General features: G+C 43.5%; 1 protein-coding gene across 3 annotated transcripts in view; it reads right to left on the minus strand.

Moving 5' to 3' along the window:
• Positions 1 to 25,679, minus strand: part of LOC146662991 (jumonji domain-containing protein 1C-like) — a 120,548-nt gene that overhangs the window by 32,791 nt on the left and 62,078 nt on the right. Inside the window, exon 3 of one of the 3 annotated variants that reach the window (XM_085415573.1) lies at positions 6,529 to 6,642. In XM_085415573.1, the coding sequence (XP_085271699.1) occupies positions 6,529 to 6,642 (114 nt within the window). Of the gene's footprint in view, positions 1 to 6,528; positions 6,649 to 25,679 lie in introns of those variants that run through there. The other 2 variants (XM_085415572.1, XM_085415571.1) reach the window with 2 other exon arrangements.

A 25,679-nucleotide genomic window follows, 5' to 3' on the forward strand; every position in this document is an offset into this window, starting at 1 on the left:
GACATCACAGACACAAAGGGATGCTAAAAGACGACGAGTAACCAAACCACAGACACCACACCGTCTCACAGCTCCGTGCAGCTCAGTCAGGAGCTTATGTGCACTACAGCTCGTGTAGTAACGATCCATTCTGAGATGTTCCAGAATAAAACGGATTACTGGTGTTTCAATCAAATAAGACGAGTTGCTCCTTATCCTGGTGACGGGCTGAGACAGCTCAGAGCTGCTCTGATCTCTGAGCGTTTTCTCATATATGAGATCATCTATAATCTTCTCTATTGTTAATTACTGTTTACAAAACTGTGAGATAAGAACTGGGTGTGAGCACCCGTCCGTGTACGTCTCCTCACAGATAAAGAGTGGCAGGAGTCAAAAAGACACAGAGGCAGGAAGTGAGGCTGCTTTCATTTCACCTTCTCTTTCATCTCCTTCCCCTCCCTCGCTGATCCTGCTGCAGTGCTCTACTTTCAAAACTTTTTTAACTCCAAATTAAACCAGTGTAGCCTAAAAATAGCCCAGTGGAAAGCAGCGTGTCTCATATTCTAGAGTTTGTCCTTCTGATGACTAATGACCTCTGTTAATAGACTCCTCTAACTCGTAATCCATCCCAGTGAGCGCACACACTATTCTCTGTGTGTGAACAGCGGGGCTATGATGTTGCCTGGTTTGTTAGTCAGTATGAAGCTTCAAACCTGCAGTAATGTCAGTTTGAAACGATGTTCTGAAACTAACTCGAGTCCAGCAACAATTTGACTCCTTTTTCTGACGGCAGTCAAAACTGAATGAGTGATGTAAGCTGGCAAAGACGAGCAGACTTCCAAAGCTTTTGTTTTGTCAGATCTGAGTGCTGACTCTATACACGTGGTTTTACGGCGCTCTTACATACGTTGCATCATAGTCTCCCACACAAGTCTCAGTCAGACACAGCAGGTGACTGTGCAACAGCACAGAGCAGCTTTTGTATTAGGAACACTGCAGGGCATAAAGCCAGAAACTTGCTCTGAGGCTGTCAGCTGAACACTATTAAAATGGGTGTGTCAGCGGCTTGCTGCCTTCCTCCCCCAACAGTCACATTCATGGAGGAAAACAAAGAAAACTTCTTAATTTTAAACACACAGAAGTGATCCTGCAATGTGAACAATACTGAACGTCCCCTCATGACACCATCAACGGGTCGGGCTGGCAGCAGCTTCCATGAAACCCAATACTTGGTACTTTGTGGTTTCCAGCCACATCTCCATTGGATGTTCCTGCTGAGCTCCTAAACCCCATATCCCCTTCATCAGACTCGACTTTTCAAAGTGAATTTACACTTAACAGAAGGAAACTGTGTTTGGTCGGCTCTATTATTAACAGATGAATCTGTATTTGGTGCTCTAGTAATAAATTGGGGCAGCGGGACAGCATCTGTTCTGTGGTTTATATGACTCGGCTGTTTTGATACTGGACTGATAAGCATGCTATGTGGTTAGCACTTGCCTCCTAAGCTTGCTCCTGTCCACTGTGTTTGTGCTGTTGAAGCATTTTAGGAGCATTTAATGATCACATGAAGTAAAGTTCTACTCTGCTGTACGTGAGAGTAACAGAGAGCATCTCTGCAGAAAGGTGGAGCGACAGATCTGAAACACAGTGTGTGCATCGTTTGGTCAGATTGGTGAGTCAGCACTAACAGTTTTATTATCTGGCTGCTGCTCTTCAGCTTCAGACCACAATTTTCTAGTAACAGACACACACACACACACACACACACACACACACACACACACAGAACTGAGCAGCAGCCTGGGTTGGCCCACTAAACACTGACTTCATTGTAGCGTTTATGCCAAACAGATTGCAGTCCCCGCCCCCTCCCACTCTCTTCTTCCTGTCCAACTCCAAAAAGAAAGAAATAAAACTCTCTGAGGCTGCAGCGCACAGAGAGTGAGAGACACACGACTGTTTTTACTAAAGAACGGGGAGCTCTGTGTGAACATGAGTGATTTAAGAATAGAGGAATTTGCATTGTGTGTGTGTGTGTGTGTGTGTTACAACTCCTCTGCAGTCAGCACTGCCCCCTCCAACCTGACACTCCTTCCTGTTTCAGTCACCACTCATGTGGCAGACTGTGTAGTGTCAGTGTGTATATTGTAGTCATGTGGTTTATCATGAAGTGTGTATTCATTTGACTTCCTTTCAATATTATTTATACAGCACCAGATCACAATGAGTTGTCCCAAAGCATTTAATATTGAAAGGTAAAGACCTCTATACTGATACAGAGAGGCCCCAACAACCAAGCAGCCCCCTACGATCTGCTGCCACCAGCTGAGGGTGAGGGGAGGTCACCTGGTGATTCTAAATCGTCCACAGGTGTGGATGTGGGTGCTCGTCTCTCTCCCCTGTGAGCAGATCTGTCCACAGAGCACCCCCGCCTCTCGCCCTATGGTAGCTGGGACAAACTCCAGCCCCCGCGAGCCTGATAAAGATAAGTGGAAGAGCATGGATGGATTTGCATGCCTAATTTTGATATACTGTATTTGCACATTCAGTGGCCGTGTTGTTTACTCTAACAATCACGCTACATCATGCATAAAAGTTGTACAGTGTGTGGAAATCTATAAAACAAATCACGGCAGCAGCTGATTCAACTTCTGTGTGACTGCAAACACAATACATGTTGCTTTTTTTGACTTGGGTTAAATATGAACTTCTGCCCAAGACAGTGAGTGCAGAACAGTTCTCATTAGGTAGGCACCGAGAGGAACACACTGTTCCAGCCAACATAATACAACAAGCTGCGTTCAGCTGCACAGCACTGACACGAACACAAACACCAAGCGCGCACAGCACAAGTGTGTCTGTGTGCTAATGTGCAGGTGTGAGTCAGTCACGTGCAAACATGTCAATCAGAGGACAGACTGCACACGCAGCTTATGGTCATGTTCAGGTTTGGCAGTGTTACATCCAGCAGACAGACCTCCCTGCGCTCCACAGCCAGCGTCCCTCCATGGCTGCTGTATCCAACATAATTATGAATGACTCATTTTTCATTAGCACATTTAATTTGGTTACAATGTGTACAAAATGTGCTCAAAATCAACAAATCTGACGTTCTTAGTAAAGAAATCCTCTTGATGAAAATCATCACTCGCATAAAGGCAGCAGGGAGGTCTGAGTTTCCACGCTGCTCTCAGTCGCTGTGAGCAGGTTAGGACAGGACAGCCAGAAGGCTCATTTCAAATCAACATTCCTGCTTTAATGAGCCTTCTGGCCACAACAGAAATGGGACCAGTATGGTTGGAGCGTAGAGTAAAGCAGGAACGACGTGGCCATTTTCATTTCCGCTCATTAAAGAAAAGGCACCAGCACTCAGCGGCACACATATCAAAAGTAACAAAGTACTATGATTGTTCATCATTTTTATTAAGGCTGTTTCAGTTTCATCTCATTTTTATAGGCTGCTTCTTCTTTCCAGCTACAGCCTTCAGGCGTTGCCACAGCAGATCATTCACCTCCATCTCACCCTGTCCTCCGTATCCTCCTCTGTCACCACATCCATGAAATCTGCCCAGTAGCTCCACATTCATCACACTTTGTCCAGTATTTCCACCATCCCTGCTTTGCACATGCCCAAACCGTCTCAGCCTGAACTGCTGCTCCGATGGACTCGTTTCTAATGCTGCTCACTCCCAATGAACATCTGAGCATCCTCAGCCTCCTGTCTTGGTGTAAGAGCCTCATCGGCACCTGCTTCTCTCTCTCTAACTCCGTCTTGCTTCTAATGACTTTGATTTCTCTTCTCTGCCGTCTGCAAACATCATACTCCGCACACACTCCTGCATGACCTCATCTGAGGGGCTCGAAGCAGATGCTGGTGTAATCCAGCAGCTGCACACTTCACCACTGTGTCGCTATCCCCGTGGATGCCCTGCACCATCCTCACATACTTCTCTTCTCCTGACGTCCTCATGCAGCACCACATTTACTCTCCTGGCACCATCATAGTCTCTCTAACTCCACGAGACAAAGTGCAGTTCCTTCTCTAAACGTCTTCATAAACACTCGCAAAGCTAACAGCACACCTGCAGTGCTGCCCCGTGAGCATCACATCAGCGCGTCCCTCTGTAGTTACTACAGTGCTGCACATCACCTTTGCTCTTTAAAACCAGTAACAGTACACTTCTTCATGCATCCTCTCACTCATTATGTTTCCATCTGTATCCCTGATCTCTGCCCAGCCAGCTGATACAGGTCCCACTGTGTTTCTCTGGTATCCAGCCTCGCCTATAACTCACTATAAACCATTCCCACCTCTCTATATGCCATACTAGTCTCCCAGTACTCCTGTCTACTGTCTACATCTCCCTGACTTTTCTTTACTCATTCTAAACCGCGGCTCTTGCTCTGTAGGCTCCAGAGGAAGAAGTTAGTAATGAGATCAAACACCTTCCTGGCAGCTCCCCTCAGCAGTACTTTATCAGTCATGTGGTGACTCGTCCCTACCACTCATCGCCCAGCTCAAATCTTCCCCTCACCAACATTCTTTCTTCGTTAGTTTCCACCATGTAATCCAAGCCTTTTGTCTTAGTTCTTGATTTCCAAACTCATCCTACAAACTAGCCCCTGACCACTCCCCCGGCAGCTACTGCCACCTCACAGTCCCTCTTTCAAATTGCAGCTTCTGAAAATCATGCAGTCCACCTGTGTGTACGTTCATCCACTTTTGCACGTCACTCTATACTGACCACAGCCTTTTCACAACATCCACTGCCCTCCTTATCGACCCAACACCATCTAATCAACCTCTGTTCAGGGGCGGCTGTAGCCCTGGAGGTAGAGCGGGACCATCTACCCACTGAAAGGTAAGTCTGCATGCCCAATGTTCTTAGGCAGGGTATTAAGACCAACCTGCTCTCTAATGGGTCCATCAGAGGGAGACTGTTATGATAGCAGTCTCCCTCTGTCAGTGTAATCATAGAAAGCACTTTAAACAAGTGCTTGAATGAATGGATGGATGAATGAGGCACGTAAAGAGAGAAGTCTGTTTACTTCCTGTGCCTACGCGTCCAATGAGCTGCAGCCACCGATTTCTACTCACGACCACGTTATCCAACTTACCCCAGAATGTCTTTTTCTTCTGACACCCAGCCTATGAGGAATACATCCTGACATTCAGCCTTAGATTCATGATCGTAGCTGACGCTCTTCACCTGCACACACTACAACCCGATCAGCGGATCAGTGGATCAGTCCTCCGCTCATCCAGTCCAGGGCCTACTCAGTGTTTCTTCCTATCTAATAGTTTGAATGCACCTTCACTACCTGCTATTCAGTTGTATATCCAACCCATCATAATCGCTGAAGGACACATTTCTTCATTAAACAGACAAACTGTGGATTTTAAACTGTTGGTCAAACAAAACAAGGTGTTACTGATGTGCACTGTATAGCTTTCATCATCCAAGGCTCCTGCAAACACAGTGACCCACTGTTGGCCTACAATAGATGGATATCAGACATATATCAGCCTCACTTGACCACTTCTATCTGCAGTGTGGGTTTGTGTGCTAATGTAACAGCAGACCACTCAAAGCTCGCTGTCAGCGCCGAGTTCCTGTCAAGTGTTTCTGCAGACAAACAGACAACATGAACTAGCATCAAAAACATTTATGACGTAATGCTGTTCAACCTGCAGGTGTACAGGTGACATGCTCACTATTCCCAGGAGCTCTGTATGTTTTACTACTAACTAACAAGTCTGTGTTACTCTGTGTTAAAGGGCCACCCTGTCTCCCTCCACTCTTCCTGACAGAAATCTCTTGCAGGACAAAAGTTCAGGAGATGAACAAGCGTCACGAACGTGCCCATCTGTGCCACCGCGCACCTGGCAGGCTGACCACCAGAAACACTCTCCGTCTGTTTTCTCTTATTTGATGATGACGGATCGGTGCAGACACTCACATTATTTTAAAGGGTTAAAGTCCTGTGTGTGTCCACGCGTGCCTGGACACGTATGTGTTTGTCATATGTGGAGATGAGACATGAAAGTCTAGAGAGTGAATAGAAATCAAATAATAACTGTAATGCATGATTGCATCAGCAGGAAATTCCTTCCACTGCTTATCAAGCTGTTTCCTGCTACTATGACCACGGTCGATTTCATCACCGTCTATGGCACCACTCTAAGTGCAGTGACGTAGTAGAAACTACAATGAAGACGCTAAATTCTGCTTTTAGGTTAGTAGGGCCAAGTGCAGTGACTCATGCAACAAGATCCTAAAATACGTCTGATAAATTTGTTTAATATCACGAATAAGCGTGATCACAGCGAGAGGCAGGAATGCTGAACAAGTGGCATGAAACAAAAATTCATCTCAAGGATTTTTTTTTACCTGACTTTCAGACATTTTAATGAAAGTATGTGCGTAAAAGCAAATATCTGGAAATAGAAAAGCACAGCTGCTGGTGTAGTCTTTTCAATCTCTGCGTAATCGAAACAGCAAACACCAACACTGAGATGAAAAAAGCCCGTCCAGCTGTGAATACCTGGTACGGATGGTAGGCTGAGTGGTCTGACAGGAAGTCCAGCTGCCGGTCCAATAAGAATTCCACTGCTGCCACTGAAGACAACAGGCGCTCCCCCACCACTGGCTTAAATGTCTGTAAAGAAAACACATCACCGTCAGCAGCTGCAGTTTTATGGTGGAGCTCGTTTCTGCGAGCAATCGTTCAGATGTCACCAGAGTATATTTAGATCTCAGTGTTTCATGGAAATATTCAATTCTACAATACATTTCAGGTACGATTCATTTGGAGCTGCAGCTAATGGGACGAAATCAGATGTCAGAAATGTAGGAAGAGGAAACGGGGAGAACGAGAGACAAATAACAGAGCTATGGAAAAGATTAGGGAGGAAAAGCACGAGCGGAGACATGATGAAGAGAGACAGAGACGCAGAGCAGGGCATGAAGAGGAGCTCCAGAGTGATGAATAAATTAATGAGCAGAGGAAGGCTGACAGTTGAAAGGCAGCACACTCCACTTTGATGTTCCCGCTTTTACACAAAGACACGCACACGCTCTCTGACAATGTCAGCCTATGGCTCAGCTGCCCATGCTGCGCAGAGAGCGGCTGCATCCCGTTAAATAGAAATATATACGTTTATATTTCAGCGCCTGACGTCAGTCGACCAGTCACAAAACTAAATGGAAACATGAAAGAACGAGGGTCACGGCAGTGGACGAGTGCATGTTTGTGCTGCTGTGGGTTCATGGTTACATAACGAGGCCAGTCTGGTGGAGAGATTAGAGGTGAAAACCATGGCTGCTGTGAAGCTCTGCTCCCAAACACACACCCACAGGAGGCAGAAGCACATCGTGTGTGTGTGTGTGCAACTCTATTTCTGTCCATGCAGATCATATTTCCAGCATTTACGAGCAGAATGCAATTGCTAGCATTGTATGTATTTAAGAGGGTTAGGGTTACAAATGTCACAAGTGTCCAGGATGTCATACATCATCAGCATTTCTGGCCAGCAGGGTCTATCCAGGGTTCTTCTGGACCCTGGTGATGCAGGTCTACCCAGGTCCAACAAGCAGATCTGCCGTTTCTAGTCTTGCTTGTTTTTTCTGCGACTCTGCTGGATTTAAAGATAGTCTCCAGCTGATCTTAGAAAGAAGAACTCAGTAGCAGGAAACACGTCATCTGTATCTCAAATTCACAATCTTCCCTTTTTATGGGAAGCATTGAATTATTATTTAACAAAACCAATGGTCAACACATGAGTCAGGACATTTTATAAAGGTACAGGAAATGATTTGCAACATACTAGTTTCTAAAAACCAAGACTGCCCAGCGTGCACCGTCAGGTTGTTTAAAGGACGCAGCAGGAGGTTAAACCTTTCACACTTATGTTTCATTATCACCACAAATGTCTTCAGAAACATCCACAGCTATGTGCATGTCCTCTCAGACCCCTCTCTTTGGTCTCTGTCCTTTGCCCCACTGCTTCAGTATCTGTCTGTGGACGCCTCCATGACTGCATCATTTAGCAACAGCAGAGGAAATGCAAAGGTTATATGCAATTCACAGGTGCAAGGCTGATGAGTCACGGCACTCTCAACAGCTTATTGTGAAAGAAAATTTCACAACGTCGCTTGTGCCAGCGTAGCTCAGCGGGTAAGCAGCAACCACAGAGCAGTGTCCTGGGTTCGAGTCTGTCTTCCTCGTCACTATGTAATTAAGGCAAATGCCAAAAAAACGATATTTAATTTTTCCATTTCACGTTGATTCAAGACGAATTTCAAAACTGGCCGAACAGTTCAGAAAGCTCGGCCATCGAAAATGAACATCGAGCCCAAATTCAGGTCTCAAAACGTGCGTCAGTCTTGTGTTCAGGTGAGTGTTTACCCACTGAGTTTACACAGTTTACTGTGTGAGTCTACCCACACACACAGAACCCATGGAAAGGTTTTATAAACAGATACTGGAGCTGTCCTACACATCAGAAGTTATGCTTGGTCCATTTTTATAAATAACACTGGAATCACAAACTTCACCAAATTATATTTGAAATAACATTTTTGACTTGCATCAATCAGAAAAAACAAAAACAAGAAGCAAAGATCAAATGATTTTTTCTACATTCCACTTCACCACGATGGGTTTGGCTCGTAAAACAAATGCAGGTGCTCTCTAAGCTGAAACTCAGAGCCTGGTGTTCATGCATTTAGTCCAGGTCATGGAGAAAAAACACTTTGTTCTCCTAAAGACAACAATTAATGCTAAAATGAGTTTAATTAAAAATGAACAAATGCTTGAGTCATAAAAACGTGACGAGATTATGTTTTTAAATCATCAGTGGTAAATCACTGAGACTGCTGGATTAAAGAGTGGAACTTTTTAAATAAACCTTGATCGCCTCCCTCTGAAAGGACTTCAGCTCCTCCATCTTCTTAAAGACACTGCACACTGATTCAAGACAGGCACACACACACACACACACACACACACACACACACACACACACACACACACACACTGAGGTCCTTGTATTTAGAGATAAAAATACAATGAAAACTCTCGGGGAACCAGAACATCTCGGGAGAACAGACACGGCACAGCGGCATGCTGGGAAAGCAGATCAGTCCCCGTGAGCACAAAGACATCTCTGCTGCTGTGTGTCTATAATTGACAGAAGTTCAATAGATTGTAAAGGAGAATGAAGAGGAGATTATGAGCTCATGCCTCGCTAAGAAACCTCAAGAGGTTACCACACGCGAGCTTCAAGGAAGCCGCTGCCTCATCAAAGACAGAGCGAGAACGAGCATCAGAAAAAGATTGCGTCAAATTGAAACACACATGAGCAGTTTCCTCTCGACTCTCCGTATCAATAAGATGTCCAGTGAACCATCAGAGCGCCCTGACTGCTCAGCCAGGGCCCAGAACGCCACCTACACGTGCAAACATCCCTCACTCGGTGAATTGTGCTGCTAGGAGACACTGACAGATGTGCATTCAAACATTTGGTGTTTAGTGAGTCTCATTAAAGTTGTTTGTGTTGCTGTTTTTAGCATGCTTCCACTGAAGGGTCAGTGTTTCAGGGATCAAAGCCTGAATCCACAGTAAGTAATGACCCACAGCATCCACATAAATGCACTCAGAGTGTTGGTCTGTGTACAGCGGACACATTATGTCTGTGCTATAGAACACTGCTAACTGTACGAGTGCTGAATAAACAAACTTATATGATCACTTACAGATCTCATCTGCTTGGATCACGTGACACATGCATGCATACTAAAGTGTTTTTACCAGCTGGAAACGTCCAGCTGGGAGCTCTTGGGAACACTTGGGAAGTGCAGGGTTTTTACAGCTGAGATATTGTGTATCATAGCAACTAAAGTAAGGGCCCTCAGTGACTGCGAGTTACCCGATGAACCCATGAAGAGTGAGACGTCCTTTAACCATCACTTTGTAAATGAATTCAGATAGTGGACCAGGTGATATCTGCAGGTGACTACACCAGGTGACGATACTGTGCATGGACAGTATCATTTGATAATTTCACAAACTATACTGTCGCTGTCAACAATTATTCTAAATGTCATCATATAACTCAAAAGCAGCGTAGTGCAAAGCTGGGTTTGCACCAGTACTGTCCCTCAGTGATCCCACATTACTGTGGCAAAGCCTGAACTACAGAGCTGCATGTCTGCTGCATCAGACTGCTGCTGTTTCCTCTTGATAATAATAATCAGTAGGTTCTCTATTGGCTTCAGGTTAGGCAAGGTGGTTGGCCAATCAAGCACAGTCTCATGGTCAGCCAATCACTGGTAGTAGTTGTGGCACTTTGACCAGCTCGTCAGCAGAGGAATGCTCTAAACGTTCCTGGCAGATGGCTGCGCTGTCTTTGACTTTGATAAGACATAATGGACCAATCAGCATCAACGAAGCGCATGATACAGCATCTACAATCATCACAGACTGGAAACTGTACACTGCACAGCGCTCCCTCGTTTATCACGTGAGTTACGGTCTAAAAATAACCCACGATCATCAGCAAAGTCAGCTTTATTTTCTACAATTATTATAAAGTTTTAAGGCTGTAAAACCTCACTACACACTTTATACACTCAGACAGGCGTGAACATCTTCACACATTTGTCTCTTGTTTAAACTCTCTCAGAGTTCAAACATTCGTGGAAAAATAAGTCCAGTATTATATTATAATCTAAAACATACAGTAACTTCTAGGGCTGGGCCATATCATACCAGTAATACCAGTATAATGTTGGGCAATGATAAGAAAATGAGATATCGCAATAGAATATGGGTAAAACGCGCATGTGCAGTGCCTTTGTTTTCATACGCACATGGCGGAAAAAGCATGGCGGCGACGCAGAACGAGAAGAGCGAAAGCGGATCGTTGAATGAAACGATGAACCAGAGCTGGTTTGTAAAAATGCTGCAGCTTCAGTGGTGTGGAACTGGTGTAGCTTTCGTCCGTCAGATACACAACAAAGCACATTTTTTGGTAGCGTGTGCTAGCGGGCCGTCGTTATTACCGAAACGATTTTATGTGCACGGCGCTCGAAAAGCCGTCAGATGTTTCAGTGCGACTCTGCTAAGCTACGAAGCCGCACCGCTTGATGGATTGTCGGAGCATTACAGCTGTCGTAGGCGGAGCCTCGCGGAGTGATACGTGCTGTGCTTCAACATAATATTACCGTATTGTGTGTGTATAACCTCTTAAGTTTTGTGGATGTTATACATGTTATGCTGAGGATATGTCGGCCAGTTTCCACTGGAAATGCCTTTTGGTTAAACTGGAATTTGCATTTGCACTGTTACATTTTTATATAACTTTAATGCACATAAACAGCTGCTTGTTTAAGTGACAATACATTGATTTTTTTTTTTTGCACTAATAAAGTTGTGGAGTTGTAAAGTATTTTGTTTCACGTAAATTATATCGTCAGTTATATCATTATCGCAACTTTTAAATATATATCGCAATAAATATTTTTGGCCATATTGCCCTGCCCTAGTAACTTCTACCTTCCTTTAGCATCTTGCTCTGCCTTTGGGTGCTACCACAGGAGCCTTTGATGGTGCAAAACGTTTCATCGACGTTGTTGTGTTTGTTGGGGAGAAAACGTACAAACATACAGTGCAGCAGAGTCACACTGCTGGGATCGAAGATTTATGTAAATTTGACAAGCTGAACGCACTCTGTGCTGTACAGGAGACACAGCACGAGACTGATTGACTATGGTCTACAGCCAATCGGGACGCAGAACACAATGTGCTGTAATAAAACAAAAAAAACCTGCAAAATCGACAAAAATAATCCGCAAAAGAGCAAAGCTGCGAAAGGTGAACCGTGTTATAGCGAGGGGCTGCTGTACTTCAAAGAATCTTCCTCCACTGGGGACAATACGGCACAACTGTGCTCTACACAACCGCACAAACAACACTCTGCAACACAGACATGATCCTACCTGAAACATGAAATGACCTTTAAATCCAAATGAGGCTCAACTGTAAGTGAAAACCTCTCTTAGTATCAGAGATTTATTCTTCCATGGCGTTGAAAGCAAACGAGCAGCTCAGCTCTCCGAATAACAACGTCGTCTGTAGGTTCTCTACACGAACACAAGAGCGTGTTGGGCACTTTTCATGTTTGCGATGTCTAAAAACGCAAAAGATTTATAAGATTTGTGAATCTGATCTTGGTGCAGTGCTGCGCTGACGAGCGGTGCTGTCTAAGTGGGTCACACACACAACGGTTTCTACTCCAGAAATCCACAGGCTGTGTTCAAAGCTACTCATTACTTTGATGGTAGATGACTGGAGTCATCAAACCAAACTGCTGTCGTACATAGTAATGAACCGTTTGCCTCGGCTGCTGGAGCCCTGCAATTTGATACAAGGACGACATATGCAATATTGCAGAATCTCACAGCATCTAATAAACTGTAGAATTTATTATATAAAATTATTTGTATAATAGTTTCTAATAAACTCCTTTCATGCTTTGGCTGGATTTCACCTTTAGCTTCAATATCCACAGCTCTTTAAGCTGCCTCATCATTACTGTCTTACATCCACAGCGATATGCTAATCTGATTCTCTGGTAGTTTTGGAGAAGCAAACAGGATCAGCTGGTCCTGGATCAGCCGGTCCTGGATCAGCCGGTCCTGGATCAGGGAGCTGCCTACATGCTCCCGGTTTGTCTCACGGGTTAAGTTCTCACTTCTTCCAACTGCGATTTCTGTCCGAGTTCACAAAAAACCAGATGAATTTGCTGCTAAACACATTTTAGTAAGAGTAGTTCCCACTGAGTATCCCATGTGATTATGGATCACACGCGTCGTGTACAGGAACATCTGTGTTAATACAGCCTTTTATATTTGTTCATTACAGCTTAATGGCAGCTTCTGCTCCACAGCAGTCGTTACACATGTAGGACGGGCAAAGTACGTGACATTTTTTGGAGCAGGTACAAGCGGAGGCAGAAAAAGCAGCTCTCCAACACTCAAACACCCCAGAAGACAACACCTAGGACGGAGCAGCATTCCCAGAATAGAAGCTGTGGGTAGTTTCCACAGTTCACAGCCAGTATGTGTTACTCAAATGCGTTACTTCATCAATCAAACTCAGGCCTGCTTCAAAATGTAAACCACAACAGTTCTTCCGAAACAGCAGAGGATATAAAAGTGTAACATTACCTCTGTCCTCCGTATCCAAACTAACACTGAGAGGCGATGGCTTTGGAGAAAAACTAGCTCTGATCCAGCAACCGGGGCAGAGACAGGAAGAAAGAAAAGGATGACGAAGTGAAAAAGAACGGGCGAGGAAGAGCAACAGAGTGCGGTTTCCTCCTGTGGTAAGAAGAGACAGATGGCCAAGAGGGAGAGAGCAGAGCGGAGGACTAGCTACACAGCCGACATTTTAACTGCTGCTGACGCAAGGAGGGAGAGAGATGAGAGGGAGGGAGGGAGGGAGGGAGAGAGGCAGGGCCAGCTGACACACACTTCCTCTCTCGCTCTCTCTGTGTGACGCAGGACCGTCCTATTTCCTCACAGCGCTCTTTGACTGAGCGTCTTTCACTTTCTCCCCTCGCCTTTCAGATTGTTCCCTCGCCACTGACCCGCCTCACTTCTGCTCCTCCACTTCCTTCCCCTTCAGCTCCGTTCAACACAAGTTTACTGACAATCGTGTGTTTACAAAATGACAACATAGCAGGAAGGAGACAATACTACGAGTGCCATTACTCCTGCTATTATTAGCAACTCCATTCAGTATTATTAGCAGGCGGCTACATTCACCAGATGCTGGCAAAATGTTGCCCAGCATCGAGTCGCTGTAGCAGGTCTAACGTGTAGGAAAGTGCCTGGTGGTGCTCAGAGGAGACAGCAGCAACGACCCTGTTACCTTCCCTCCCTCAGGGCTGCTTAATATTTGAGCTCATAATTTATTTCTCACATACACATTAGGCAAAACGACAGCTGCCAAATGTGCCACTGATCTACAGTATTCATGTAGACCAACCAGCATTTAGAAAATGGGCTTTTTTGGCCTTCCTGCCTGTGTACACAGCCAGGTGATTTAAACAAGATGTGACTGTACGAGTTTACTTGAACTCTTTAATGATTACAGTGTTTCTTACATTTTAAATGACTCCATTTCTCCTTATATACACAAGACTAAATCAATAAAATACAGTTATCCAGTGTTCAATGATGAAACTACAACAGACGATCTACCAGCAGAGGCAGCAGCCAGCCTCATTCGTCCCTCTGTGCTGAGAAACCTGATTGGAGTGTTTGAAAAGCCTCATTTAGTCAAAGTAAGCAATCAGCTGTTCAGTGACGATCGCTTCTAAAACCCTGGAGAGAAAGTGATGTTTAGAAATGGGACCACAATTATCCAAAGAATGAGGGTCAAAGAGGTTGCTTTTATTAAATAGGTTGCATGACTGCACTATTTAAAACAAAACAAGGACAGAATAGAGGAAACACTACCTTTCTGCAGGAGGAGCGATTAACTCTATGAAAATGTCCCTAAACTTTATCAACTCAGATAGTCAGTTATCTCAGTGTCTATGGAGCAAAAAACAACCACTGATAAGGAAAGAAACCCTGCAGCTACCTCAGACAATCAGTGGCCAGTCCCTTCCAAACTTTCTACACCATTACTGGGCAGCAAATATTCGGCCATTGCTTTACTGGATGAATGGAGCCAGATGCGGTTGGGTGGCTCAACTAAACAAACTTGTCTTGCAGCTCTACAGGTTATTCATTCATTTCTAATCTGGAATCAATTCAAAAGAGCCTTTAATCTTCCTGAGCTGTGGCTTGCTGCTCCAATAAGGAAAGCCCACCTGTTTACACCGTCAGTTAGACACAGAGCATTGACGGCTGGCTGGAGTCAATGGGAGATACCGGCTTTGCTTCCTTTGCAGAGTCGTCTCAAAGGTTTCAGGTATTTTTAAGATATTTGCAGATTAGATGTTTAGTCTCATCTAATCCTGGATGTTAACCTTCACCTTCTCCAATGGACATGAAGTCCATCATTTAAAGGATCAGACTTGAAAAGAAAATGGACTTGGAACAGATCCTGGGTGAAACGTGTTTAATGAATCCAGGTTGACTTTCTTAGAGGGCCTTAAACACAGATGGGAGGCGAACTGGGACAAACAATACCAGAGACAACCTGGCTACAGGGTTTAAAGATCATCTCCACCTCATCAGTGTCTCTTAGGCACAATATCGCACAGCGTCTCCACTGGTCTAAGGACAAACTGTGGACCCCAGCTCCATCCACAAAGTGTCCAAAGTTACATGGAGTTCAATCTTTGAGACCCACCAACCCCTCTGACTTCACTGCTTGGTCTGATTCCCTCTGATCCACCTCTGAATACGCGTGAATCGAACACGACTGCGTCCTCCTCTTTGCTGGCCAGAAGACCGATTCTGACCAGGTGGGAGGACCCTCGACCCCCAACATTTGGGAAGCGGATTAGAGACGTGATGAGACGATTAGGTTCACCATCAGAGGCTGTGCTGGAAAATCCCAGGTTCCTGGCAGCCATTCATCAGTTATGTTGAGAATATGTGATATGGTTTCATGATTATGTTGTGTTTGATGTGTAGAGCCCACTGCCTGACAGTGATCTGTGCACACCCTGAGTATATATCAGTGTTTGGGGAGGGAAGCGGTGGGAGCAACGCTGCACGTTTACCTGCGTATGTTTATGTGTTTAACTGCTGGAAAAACAATAAAAAGAGCTGGATGAAAAAGAAGCTGAGTGCCCCGATGCTGAACCCACCCACAGCATCACGCTTTTATCAGCTGACCACAAACCAGATTTAGTAATCTGTCCATTGCTGCTCAGCAGGTTAATCCTCTACCACTGTAACAGCACACACTGGTCCAGGTACTGGTCCATCTAACACACACTCACAGAGACACAGACACACATATTAAATCTTGTACAACAACCAACCAAGTGTAGTTGTACTTTCTATTTCTCAGCTTTACTAAACATGTGTGGTGCGGTTATCGCTCATCAAAGTGAGTGGACTGAACTGCTTCAGCAGAAGGAGACAAACGTTTCATCTGCAGCCTGCACTGCATAAAGGTAAGCTCTAATTACACATGCACACACAGACCCACAGGAGGCAGGAGATTACACTAGCCCTGCTCCATCTGCTCAGGGAGAGGAGGGGCTTTTTATTGACCCAATTTCAACCAAAATTGCATCTGACGCGGCTGACTGGTTCTTCTCCAGGCTGGCTAACAAGCCTACAAGCAAGGCACGAGGCCCCGACTGTTTCAGGTCTGTGCATGCAGCCGCACAAATACACACATGCTGAGTGGAAGGACAGACAACCTATGAAGGCAGGCAGAGCTAGAGAGTCAGCTTTCAAAGGAGAGAGCTGCACCACACACACACACACACACACACACACACACACACACACACACACACACACACACACTCCTTTGTTCTCATGTCATGATGAACAGAGCCAGTACAGTTGCCAGATAACAAGAATGCCTGCTGATACTCATGTGTGTGTGTGTGTGTGTGTGTGTGTGTGTGTGTGTGTGTGTGTGTGTGTGTGTGTGTGTGTGTGTGTGTGTGTGTTTTGCAGAGTGGGCAACTGTTGCTAGGTAACATAGCATGACTTGAGCAGTCTGTAGCCAGGAAGGAGTCGAGTGAAACAAAGATCTAACACACACACGTTCATTCATTTTAGACAACCTCTCATATCAGACGCTGTCCTTTCTTTGTTCTTTGTCTAAAAACGGTGGTAAAATAAAACGCGTCAAAACAACTATTGTCTTTATTCTTTCAGTGATATGGGAATGTTTAAGTGAGTGTTTTGATAGAGATATGGTGACTTTGCAGTGTTAGTGATGGAGAAAAGAAGCTTAAAGCCAAGAAAAACTAGACAAAATATCTTCAACAGACTCATGAAACATGCAACATGTAGACATCAGTGCAACATGTACGATTCAAAACATTTGACCAACATTACAATTAAAAAAATGAGACTCAGACTCAGACAGCATTTCTCTATTCGTATTTCCTTAAACTTCATTCTTCATGAAGATGATTCATCTGAAGGGCTCACACGGAAACAGGCTTCAAAAGTAAAGCTCCAGTGTCGTGAACCACACACTAATAACCAACGACTTCAGAGCGCACTTTATAAATGTGCCTCCAGGTTTCTGTCATAAATCACAACAAGATCAGTCCGTTTGGCAAACCATGTAAACAATGTTTCAACACAAACTCACTACTTCTACCTCATGCTTCATGACCTCCATCTCATTATTTCACCACTACTACCATGCTGTGCAAAACGTCTTAAGCATTTACGTCTTTGTATTTGGCTATAGAAATGTGAGAAACTGTTAGTTATCAAAGTATGTGTCTTATAAGTAGCCTTCAGAAAAATTACATCCATCTATCTCTCTATATAGACACACACACACACACGTTCACCTTCCTTACCCCACCAACCAGTAAACTCTCCCCTCCCTCTTGTATCATGTGGCCAATAGATTTCACTAGATCTTTGAAGGCAGTCTGCAGTGAGGCTCTTTAATGAGTTCACACAGTGCTCCTGGTAGATACAGAGATGATGTAATAGCTGGATCAGAGATGCAACAGAGGGTTTAATGTGAACACAGAGAGGCTGAGCAGACAGACGTACAGCCCAGGACAACTAAGACTCTGAAGAACATCAGTCCCTGTCTCACCCTTTAAACACTGGTCTGTCTCTCTCAGTGATGCTGTCTTGCTCCCGGCTGGATCTCTCTGTGGTGTCAGATGTGTTTTCGTGTCAGAGCTGGAGGAGCTCACAGCAGAACTGTACCAAATAAATCAAAACATGTCACAGCTGGATGACGGAGCTAATAACTGCTTTTTAAAAGCTAAAATGTAACCACGTATGCCAACGAACACAAAAAATAGTTCAGCTGAAAGCCTTTATGTGCATGTGTGTTTTGTTCAAGATGGCTGATATCAGGCGCATGTGTGCCAAGAGGCCATGTAACAGGATTGCTTCATTATTTCCTCTGCTGTTGTGTAACGCTGGCATTTTGCTTCAGTAACAGGGTCGTGTCAGTGGAGGAGTGTGGTGGGCAGGGGGTGGAGGGTGCAGTGTGTCACTGTGGAGAAGCCAGAACAGTACAACCCTCTGTGGATGAACACAGCCGCCACGAGCTGTGTGTGTGTACTGATGGACTTTCCTACTACAGTACTGCAGAAACTTCATCTGATTTCTCTCAAACTGTGTTTAAATATTGCACCAATTTTTTAAATCTTCTGTATAATGTCTTTAAAGTGTCTCCTCTTCCACAATGTGCCAGTCCAATCACGTTTCCCTGTTTCTAACTCTGTTAACACAACACAAACTACTTTCAAGATTAGGCTTCAAACTTTCCTTTTTGCTAAAGCATATAGTTAGGCCTGGACCAGGTGACCCTGAATCCTCCCTTAGTTATGCTGCAATAGACATAGGCTGCCGGGGATTCCCATGATGCATTGAGTTTTTCCTTTCCAGTCACCTTTCTCACTCACTATGTATTAACAGACCTCTCTGCATTGAATCATATCTGTTATTAACCTCTGTCTCTCTTCCACAGCATGTCTTTATCCTGTCTTCCTTCTCTCACCCAACCAATCACAGCAGATGGCCCCGCCCCTCCCTGAGCCTGGTTCTGCTGGAGGTTTCTTCCTGTTAAAAGGGAGTTTTTCCTTCCCACTGTCGCCAAAGTGCTGCTCATAGGGGGTCATATGATTGTTGGGTTTTTCTCTGTATCTATGAAGCGCCTTGAGGCGACTTTTGTCGTGATTTGGCGCTATATAAATAAAATTGAATTGAATTGAATAACTGAGGCCAAATGCAGCTTCTGAACAGCTTCAGTCACACTGAGTGAAGCTGCGCTGGTGCTGCGAGTGCTCAGGTAGAGCAGAAACGTGCTGAATAGGAACCAGTCGATTTACCACTTAACTTATTCAAAGACAATCAACACCTTCTACTACACCAGTTTAAGAGTGGGACACTGGAAGTGTGCACAACATGTCTAAGATGTCCTCATCAAACACTGTGGACGCCACAAACTCCCTCTGTGATGTAAATGCACAGATCCTGGCCCAGTCCTCCAGGACGGTGCTGTGAAACTGACACAGGTGTTTTTCATCACAGTGGACTATCCCCACCTGCCTTAGGACATCCACGACAGTGCCAACTCCCAACATCCTGGTGTAAACTGTCTCAGGGACTACAGACCAGCGGCTCTAACAACAATAATCAAAAGCCCTGAGAGGCTGAACTACAAGTTCAGTCGACACACTCTGAAAGCATACACACTGAAAACCAACAACATAACAAATCCATGCAATACTATTCACTGTCATTTATTATTTACACAGAAACAATACTTTTACAGAACTATTAATGGTCATTTTTATTTTCTTTAGTTGAGACAAAAACTAAAACCTTGACACTTACTATTAAAACATCACAGAGTGAAAGGACACAAAGACATGGTGGCACTAACGAGCTCCAGCCAAAGCTCAGTGCAAAACCAGGAAGTAAGCATGACCTCAGCAAAGAGGCCGACACACAGGAGATGACGAGCATGACCACGACATGTTAGTGAGATTCAGCACCTTACAGTAATGTGAAATGTGCAGGTGCTCAAGTAAACCACACATCTTAAAGTTTAAATGGCCATGGGTAGTAAATACACTAGAGGGCTGCCCAGTTACTGTCACTTATGACCTCTGATCAGCTTCAAAGTGATAAAACCTATGAAGCCCATAAATCCTCTTTTGAAGCAATTAATATAAAATTATATATTATTTAAGAAGGATATATATTATAATTATATAATTATAATATATATCCTTCTTCTTGCTTCATCTCCTTTAAGAGAAACCAAACAAAGAACAACACCTCAGCTCAGGCCTGACGGAGGAAACCACAGTTGTTTCTTGGACGTGTTGAGCCCATCAAACCACAATGAAAAATAAAATCAATTTTGGCCTTACTGAGGCTTTGGGCTGTTTGCATTTCCAGCCTCTGCTTTGGACAGCAGACTGAAAATTTGCATAGAAACAGGTGGATGGAAATGTGCTGTGGTTAACACGACGCTCTCTCCTGTCAGGTACATCGAAAATATTTGAGACATTTCTGTGCAATATTCTTCTGTTATTATCACTATCATCATCATCATCATCATTATTATTAGCATTATCATCATCATTATTATTATTATTATTATTATTATTATTATTATTATTATTATTATTATTATTATTAGCATCATCATTATTATCATCATTATTATCATCATTATTATCATCATCATCATCATTATTATCATTAGCATCATCATTATTATCATCATCTTTATCATTATTATTATTATTATCATTATCATCATTATTATCATTAGCATCATCATTATTATCATTAGCATCATCATTATTAGCATTATCAGAATCAGAATCAGAATACTTTATTGATCCCTGGGGGAAATTAATTATTATCATCATCATCATTATTATTATTATTATTAGCATTATTATCATCATCATCATCATTATTATTATTATTATTATTATTATTATTATTATTATTATTATTAGCATCATCATTATTATCATTAGCATCATCATTATTAGCATTATCAGAATCAGAATCAGAATACTTTATTGATCCCTGGGGGAAATTAATTATTATCATCATCATCATTATTATTATTATTATTATTATTATTATTATTATTATTATTATTATTATTATTAGCATTATCATCATCATCATCATCATTATTATTATCATTATTATTATTATTATTATTATTATTATCATTATTATCATTAGCATCATCATTATTATCATCATTATTATCATCATCATTATCATTAGCATCATCATCATCATTATTATCATTAGCATCATCATTATCATTATTATTATTATTATTATTATTATTATTAGCATTAGCATCATCATCATCATCATTATCATCATCATTATCATCATTATTATTATTATCATCATCTTTATCATCATCATCATTATTATTATTATATCACTGTAGAATTCAACAGGTCTGTCTGTTTAACTTGGTTCTGTGATTTTTGTAAACGGGCCAAACTTCAGTCAGCAGAACAACTGAGATAATCCGTCCACAATAATCCGTCCTACAACACTGTGCACCATGTTTCAAAGAAGCGTTTAGGAGTGTTTGCTAACTGCAAACAGCAGAGTGAAGTCACAGAAACACACGGTTGGGGAAAACATGCAACATAGTGAAGATGTTCAACCCTTAAAATGTTTAATTGTGTTTGTATGGAAGCAGAGAAGTACAGTCAGAAGAGGCAAAAGCAAATCCTGTCTCACATAAAAGTTCACCTGGAAAAACTGCCATCGATGTGCCATAAGACTTATTTCCCACAGCACGCATGCACACAGGAGGATGAGCGCTTCATCTACAGTCCTGCTAACAACAACAAAGTGAGAGGAATGCACAGCTGTATGTGTGTGTGACCGTATTTAGATGTGTACATTTTTCTTCCATACAACAGTGCAGCCTGGGAGCAGCTGTTATATTTACATGTAATGAGCAGACATGCAGGACGAGGCATGCTTTCACAGACAAAGAGGAATGGCACCTAAAGGTCACTTTTCTCTGGGCTCAGCAGAAAACAATCACAGGAACAAGCTATATGTGTGTCTGCACACAAGTGTAGTGTGAGCAGCACATTTGCAAAGTAGCTGCAGCACCGGTGCTCCATCTCTGTCAAACAGGAGGCATTCAGGCACAGAATGAAGCTGTTTTCTCCCACACCTCCATGTGTAACGACCATTATGGGAGGGAAAACAACAGAAAGATCATCTCCTGGTCGTGTTTTAGGCTGGACACTGAGGATGAGCTTTGTCGCACAGCAGGTCCAATTACTAAAGTACATGCAAGTACAAGAGGCACATTTACTGCAGCAAAATTCTTATTTTCAGCTCAAATCTGCCAATGATTAATTATTTCATCATTAACTGTTCCTGACTCGTCATGTCTCCATGTTAGGGTGTAATTATTGAGGTATGTGGTTCTTTTATTTCTCTGCTTTTTATCCAATATTCAGACACCAGCGGATGCATCGGTGAGCAGCTGGAGGTTAGGAGGTTAGTATCTAGCCCAATTATACTTAGACTGGTGCAGCCAAGGATCAAACCACCAGCCACGACCTCCTCTACCTCCTGGGGTACAACCAGAAGTAATTCATAAAGTTAATGCTGTTCCCACGTCTTAAACTCTCACTGTGGAGGAGCTCATGGTGCTGAGCTCCAGGCGTGTAAAAGACTGGAACCAACACAATGAAGTATCAGATTTTAGTCTCATTAGTCCGCTCTGTCTTCACTGCGATACTGTAAAGCAGTATTTTTAGAGCAAAGTGACGATTGTGGCACATGAAAATCACTGTGCTGAGCAGGGTGACGTTACATTTGTGTCCACAAGAAGAACCTAATCAAGCATTTGTACGACTGCAATGAGAGGCAGAGAAAGACCGTAAAAGTATCCATGTATCATGACGTTTTATCTCAGTTCAGTTGTGCTGTTCTCGTGCCAAATCAATCGCAAATGTCTCAAGGTGATTTTTATATTGTAAGATAAAAACCCTCCAATGTTACAGAGAAAACCCCAACAATCAGGTGACCTCCTGTGATCAAGCAGTGTCACAATGGTGGGAAGGAGAAACTCCTCAGGAAGAAGTGAAGCAGTGACAGACACATAGTGAGTGAAGAAACACCCAGTGCATCATGGGAATCCCCGGCAGCCTACGTCTATTGCAGCATAACTAAGGGAGGCTCCAGGGTCACCTGGTCCAGCCCTAACTATATGCTTTAGCAAAAAGGAAAGTTTGAAGCCTAATCTTGAAAGTAGAGATAGTGTCTGTCTCCTGAATCCAAACTGGAAGCTGGTTCCACAGAAGAGGGGCCTGAAAACTGAAGGCTCTGCCTCCCATTCTACTTTTAAATACTCTAGGAACAACAAGTAGGCCTGCAGAGCGAGAGCCAAGTGCTTTAATAGGGTGATATGGTACTACAAGGTCATTAAGATAAGATGGGGCCTGATTATTTAAGACCTTGTATGTGAGGAGCAGGATTTTGAATTCTGGATTTAACAGGAAGCCAACACAGGAGAAATCTGCTCTCTCTTTCTAGTCCCTGTCAGGACTCGTGCTGCATGCCACCAGTTCTCTAAGTAAACATATTTCTAAAGGTGCCACTGACATGAGATTATTATGTCAGTAACAACACTTTCAATCCACATGTAACGAAAAGAAACCATAGATGTAAATAAATAATGTGTAAGAATGAGAAGTGACACAGGGAAAATGTATTGAACACACCGACATTTATTCTGTATGGAGAAACCAGTCCCAGCTCAGGTGTGACCCACTCACCACACAGTCCCAGCGTGGGATCCTTCTATGAGCTGTAGTTCTTCCCACAGATTCAGGTCAGGTGACTGAGTCGCACCTTTACGTTCTGTCTCTGAAAGTTACAAACTGGAATCAACGCCTCGTTGAAACCTTGTTGGTATGGTGTTTTAGGCTGAGGCCTTTGACCAAACATGGTGTGTATCACAGCATTCAATTTGGGTTTATCTGACCAAACTATATTCCCCCATATTGTCGTTTTACCAAGATTATGTGACCAGGATGCAGGTTCAGATAAGAAGCTGTATACTTGCACTATATGCAGACCTCCTTTTTTGGGCTGGTCCATGAGGGGTCGCCTCTGCAGATCATCTGCCTCTACCTCACCCTCTCCTCCACTACAGCCATGAACCTTATGTGTGGTGTTCCGCCTTTCTTCACTAAATGCTAAATTAAAAGCCCTCACTGAGGTAATTTTGAGAAAGGAAAAAAAACCCCAAAACAAAACAGGGGAGTGGGGGTGAGATGAGACGCAACAGAGACACAGACAGTGTTGTTCTGCTGTATCTATGGGAGACCAGAGGAGAGCAACATACAGCCAGAGGAAAACAGAGCAAAGTAAACACAAGAGAGCTAAATGAAAGCCAAATGTCTGTGTGTGTGTGTGTGTGTGTGTGTGTGTGTGTGTGTGTGTGTGTGTGTGTGTGTGTGTGTGTGTGTGTGTGTGGGGGGGGGGGGACGACTCTGGGGGATGGGACTGTCTTGGTGAGTTATGGGCTGGGTGGGGTCACTGGGAACTCTACAACATGAGAGACCCTAAACATGCAGCCTGTGGCAGGTCCTGTCTCAGGCATGTTCACCTCATGCACAGTTGTGGTCAGAAGTTTACACACAGTCATCATAAACATGAATGCAAGTTAACTCTGGGCTTGTCATATTTCTTTGTTCCAGGGTGGACGATGGTACAGCACACAGACTCAAGAAGTAGGAGCACAAGTTTGAACTCAACACAGTCAACAGTGTATATGCAGGCTCACATATAGCTACACAAACATGTCTTGTAACTTGACGAGACAAAGGCCTATTAACTTCTCATTAGTGTTCATGATTTGCAACAGCTGGCAGTTTGACAGCAGTCATTGATGGACCAATACTCAGAACAACGGGTCCAAGGAGCAGGATGTAAGAAGCAAAGATTTACATAAGTTAGGAGGATCTCTTGTAGCCACGTGTAAACAACTGCAGATTCATCAGTTCAAACAATTATATGTACACACAGGCTACTGAGACGCTTCTGAAAGGAGACCCAAACTGACTGAACAGTTAAACCTACCATTATAGAATAAAATAACCAGTTTTATGCATTTATGTGCCTTTAACAGATCATAAAGGCATTTCTGGCTTTTTGTTTCACTGCCAACAGGGAAACAGGCCAAATAGGTCAACAGCATGGCATGTAATGAATATGCAACATTTTCTTGTTATTGTAAAGTTTATTACAACAACGTGACATTGTGTCCTTGTGTATAATTGGATGTGTGTCAGTAACTGGGCTGTGACCCAGACACAACGGTATCCAACTACATAAATGGGATTTCTGTTAAGTGTTGGTTCAAATCCAAATGATGTAACAGGGAGAGGGTACCTGGTGTGGACCTGGAGTTTACACCCCCAGGCTGAAAGCAAGACGAATGTGGAGCTTACAAAGACACTCTTCACATTTATCATCAGACAATGCAAATAAGAAATTACAAAAGAGAAACATCAAATGAAACTTTGGGATCTATGAGATCATAAAATCAGAAAGAGTGGAGGCAGGAAATGAGCTTTTTTACTCAGCAGCTCTCTAACACAAAAACAGGCATGTATTTAAGCCTTGAATGGAGCTAACACTTGAGATATGGCTATCAGACTGCAGGATCCTCCTACAGCTGTTACTACTACCAGCAATTCATATTCTATTAATACTCTCACACACAATTTTCCTTTACGGCTGGGTCGACTTCTGCTCATCACGCTGCCTTTGTTCTCTACATCTAATAATCTGACAGCTCACAGAACGATCTGGCGTCTGTGGAGGTCTCCACACCACAGCTTCAGTGAATAATTACACACCTCCATGGATCTGGGGCGACCGTGGCTCAGGGGGTTGGGAAGCGTATCTGTAACCGGAAGGTCGCCGGTTCGATCCCCGGGCTCTCTGTCCTGGTCGTTGTGTCCT

The sequence above is a fragment of the Rhamphochromis longiceps genome, linkage group LG8 (genome assembly GCF_057381845.1).
Source record: "Rhamphochromis longiceps isolate RC_006_pf linkage group LG8, R_longiceps_female_GT1.1, whole genome shotgun sequence".
NCBI classification, from domain to species: domain Eukaryota; kingdom Metazoa; phylum Chordata; class Actinopteri; order Cichliformes; family Cichlidae; genus Rhamphochromis; species Rhamphochromis longiceps.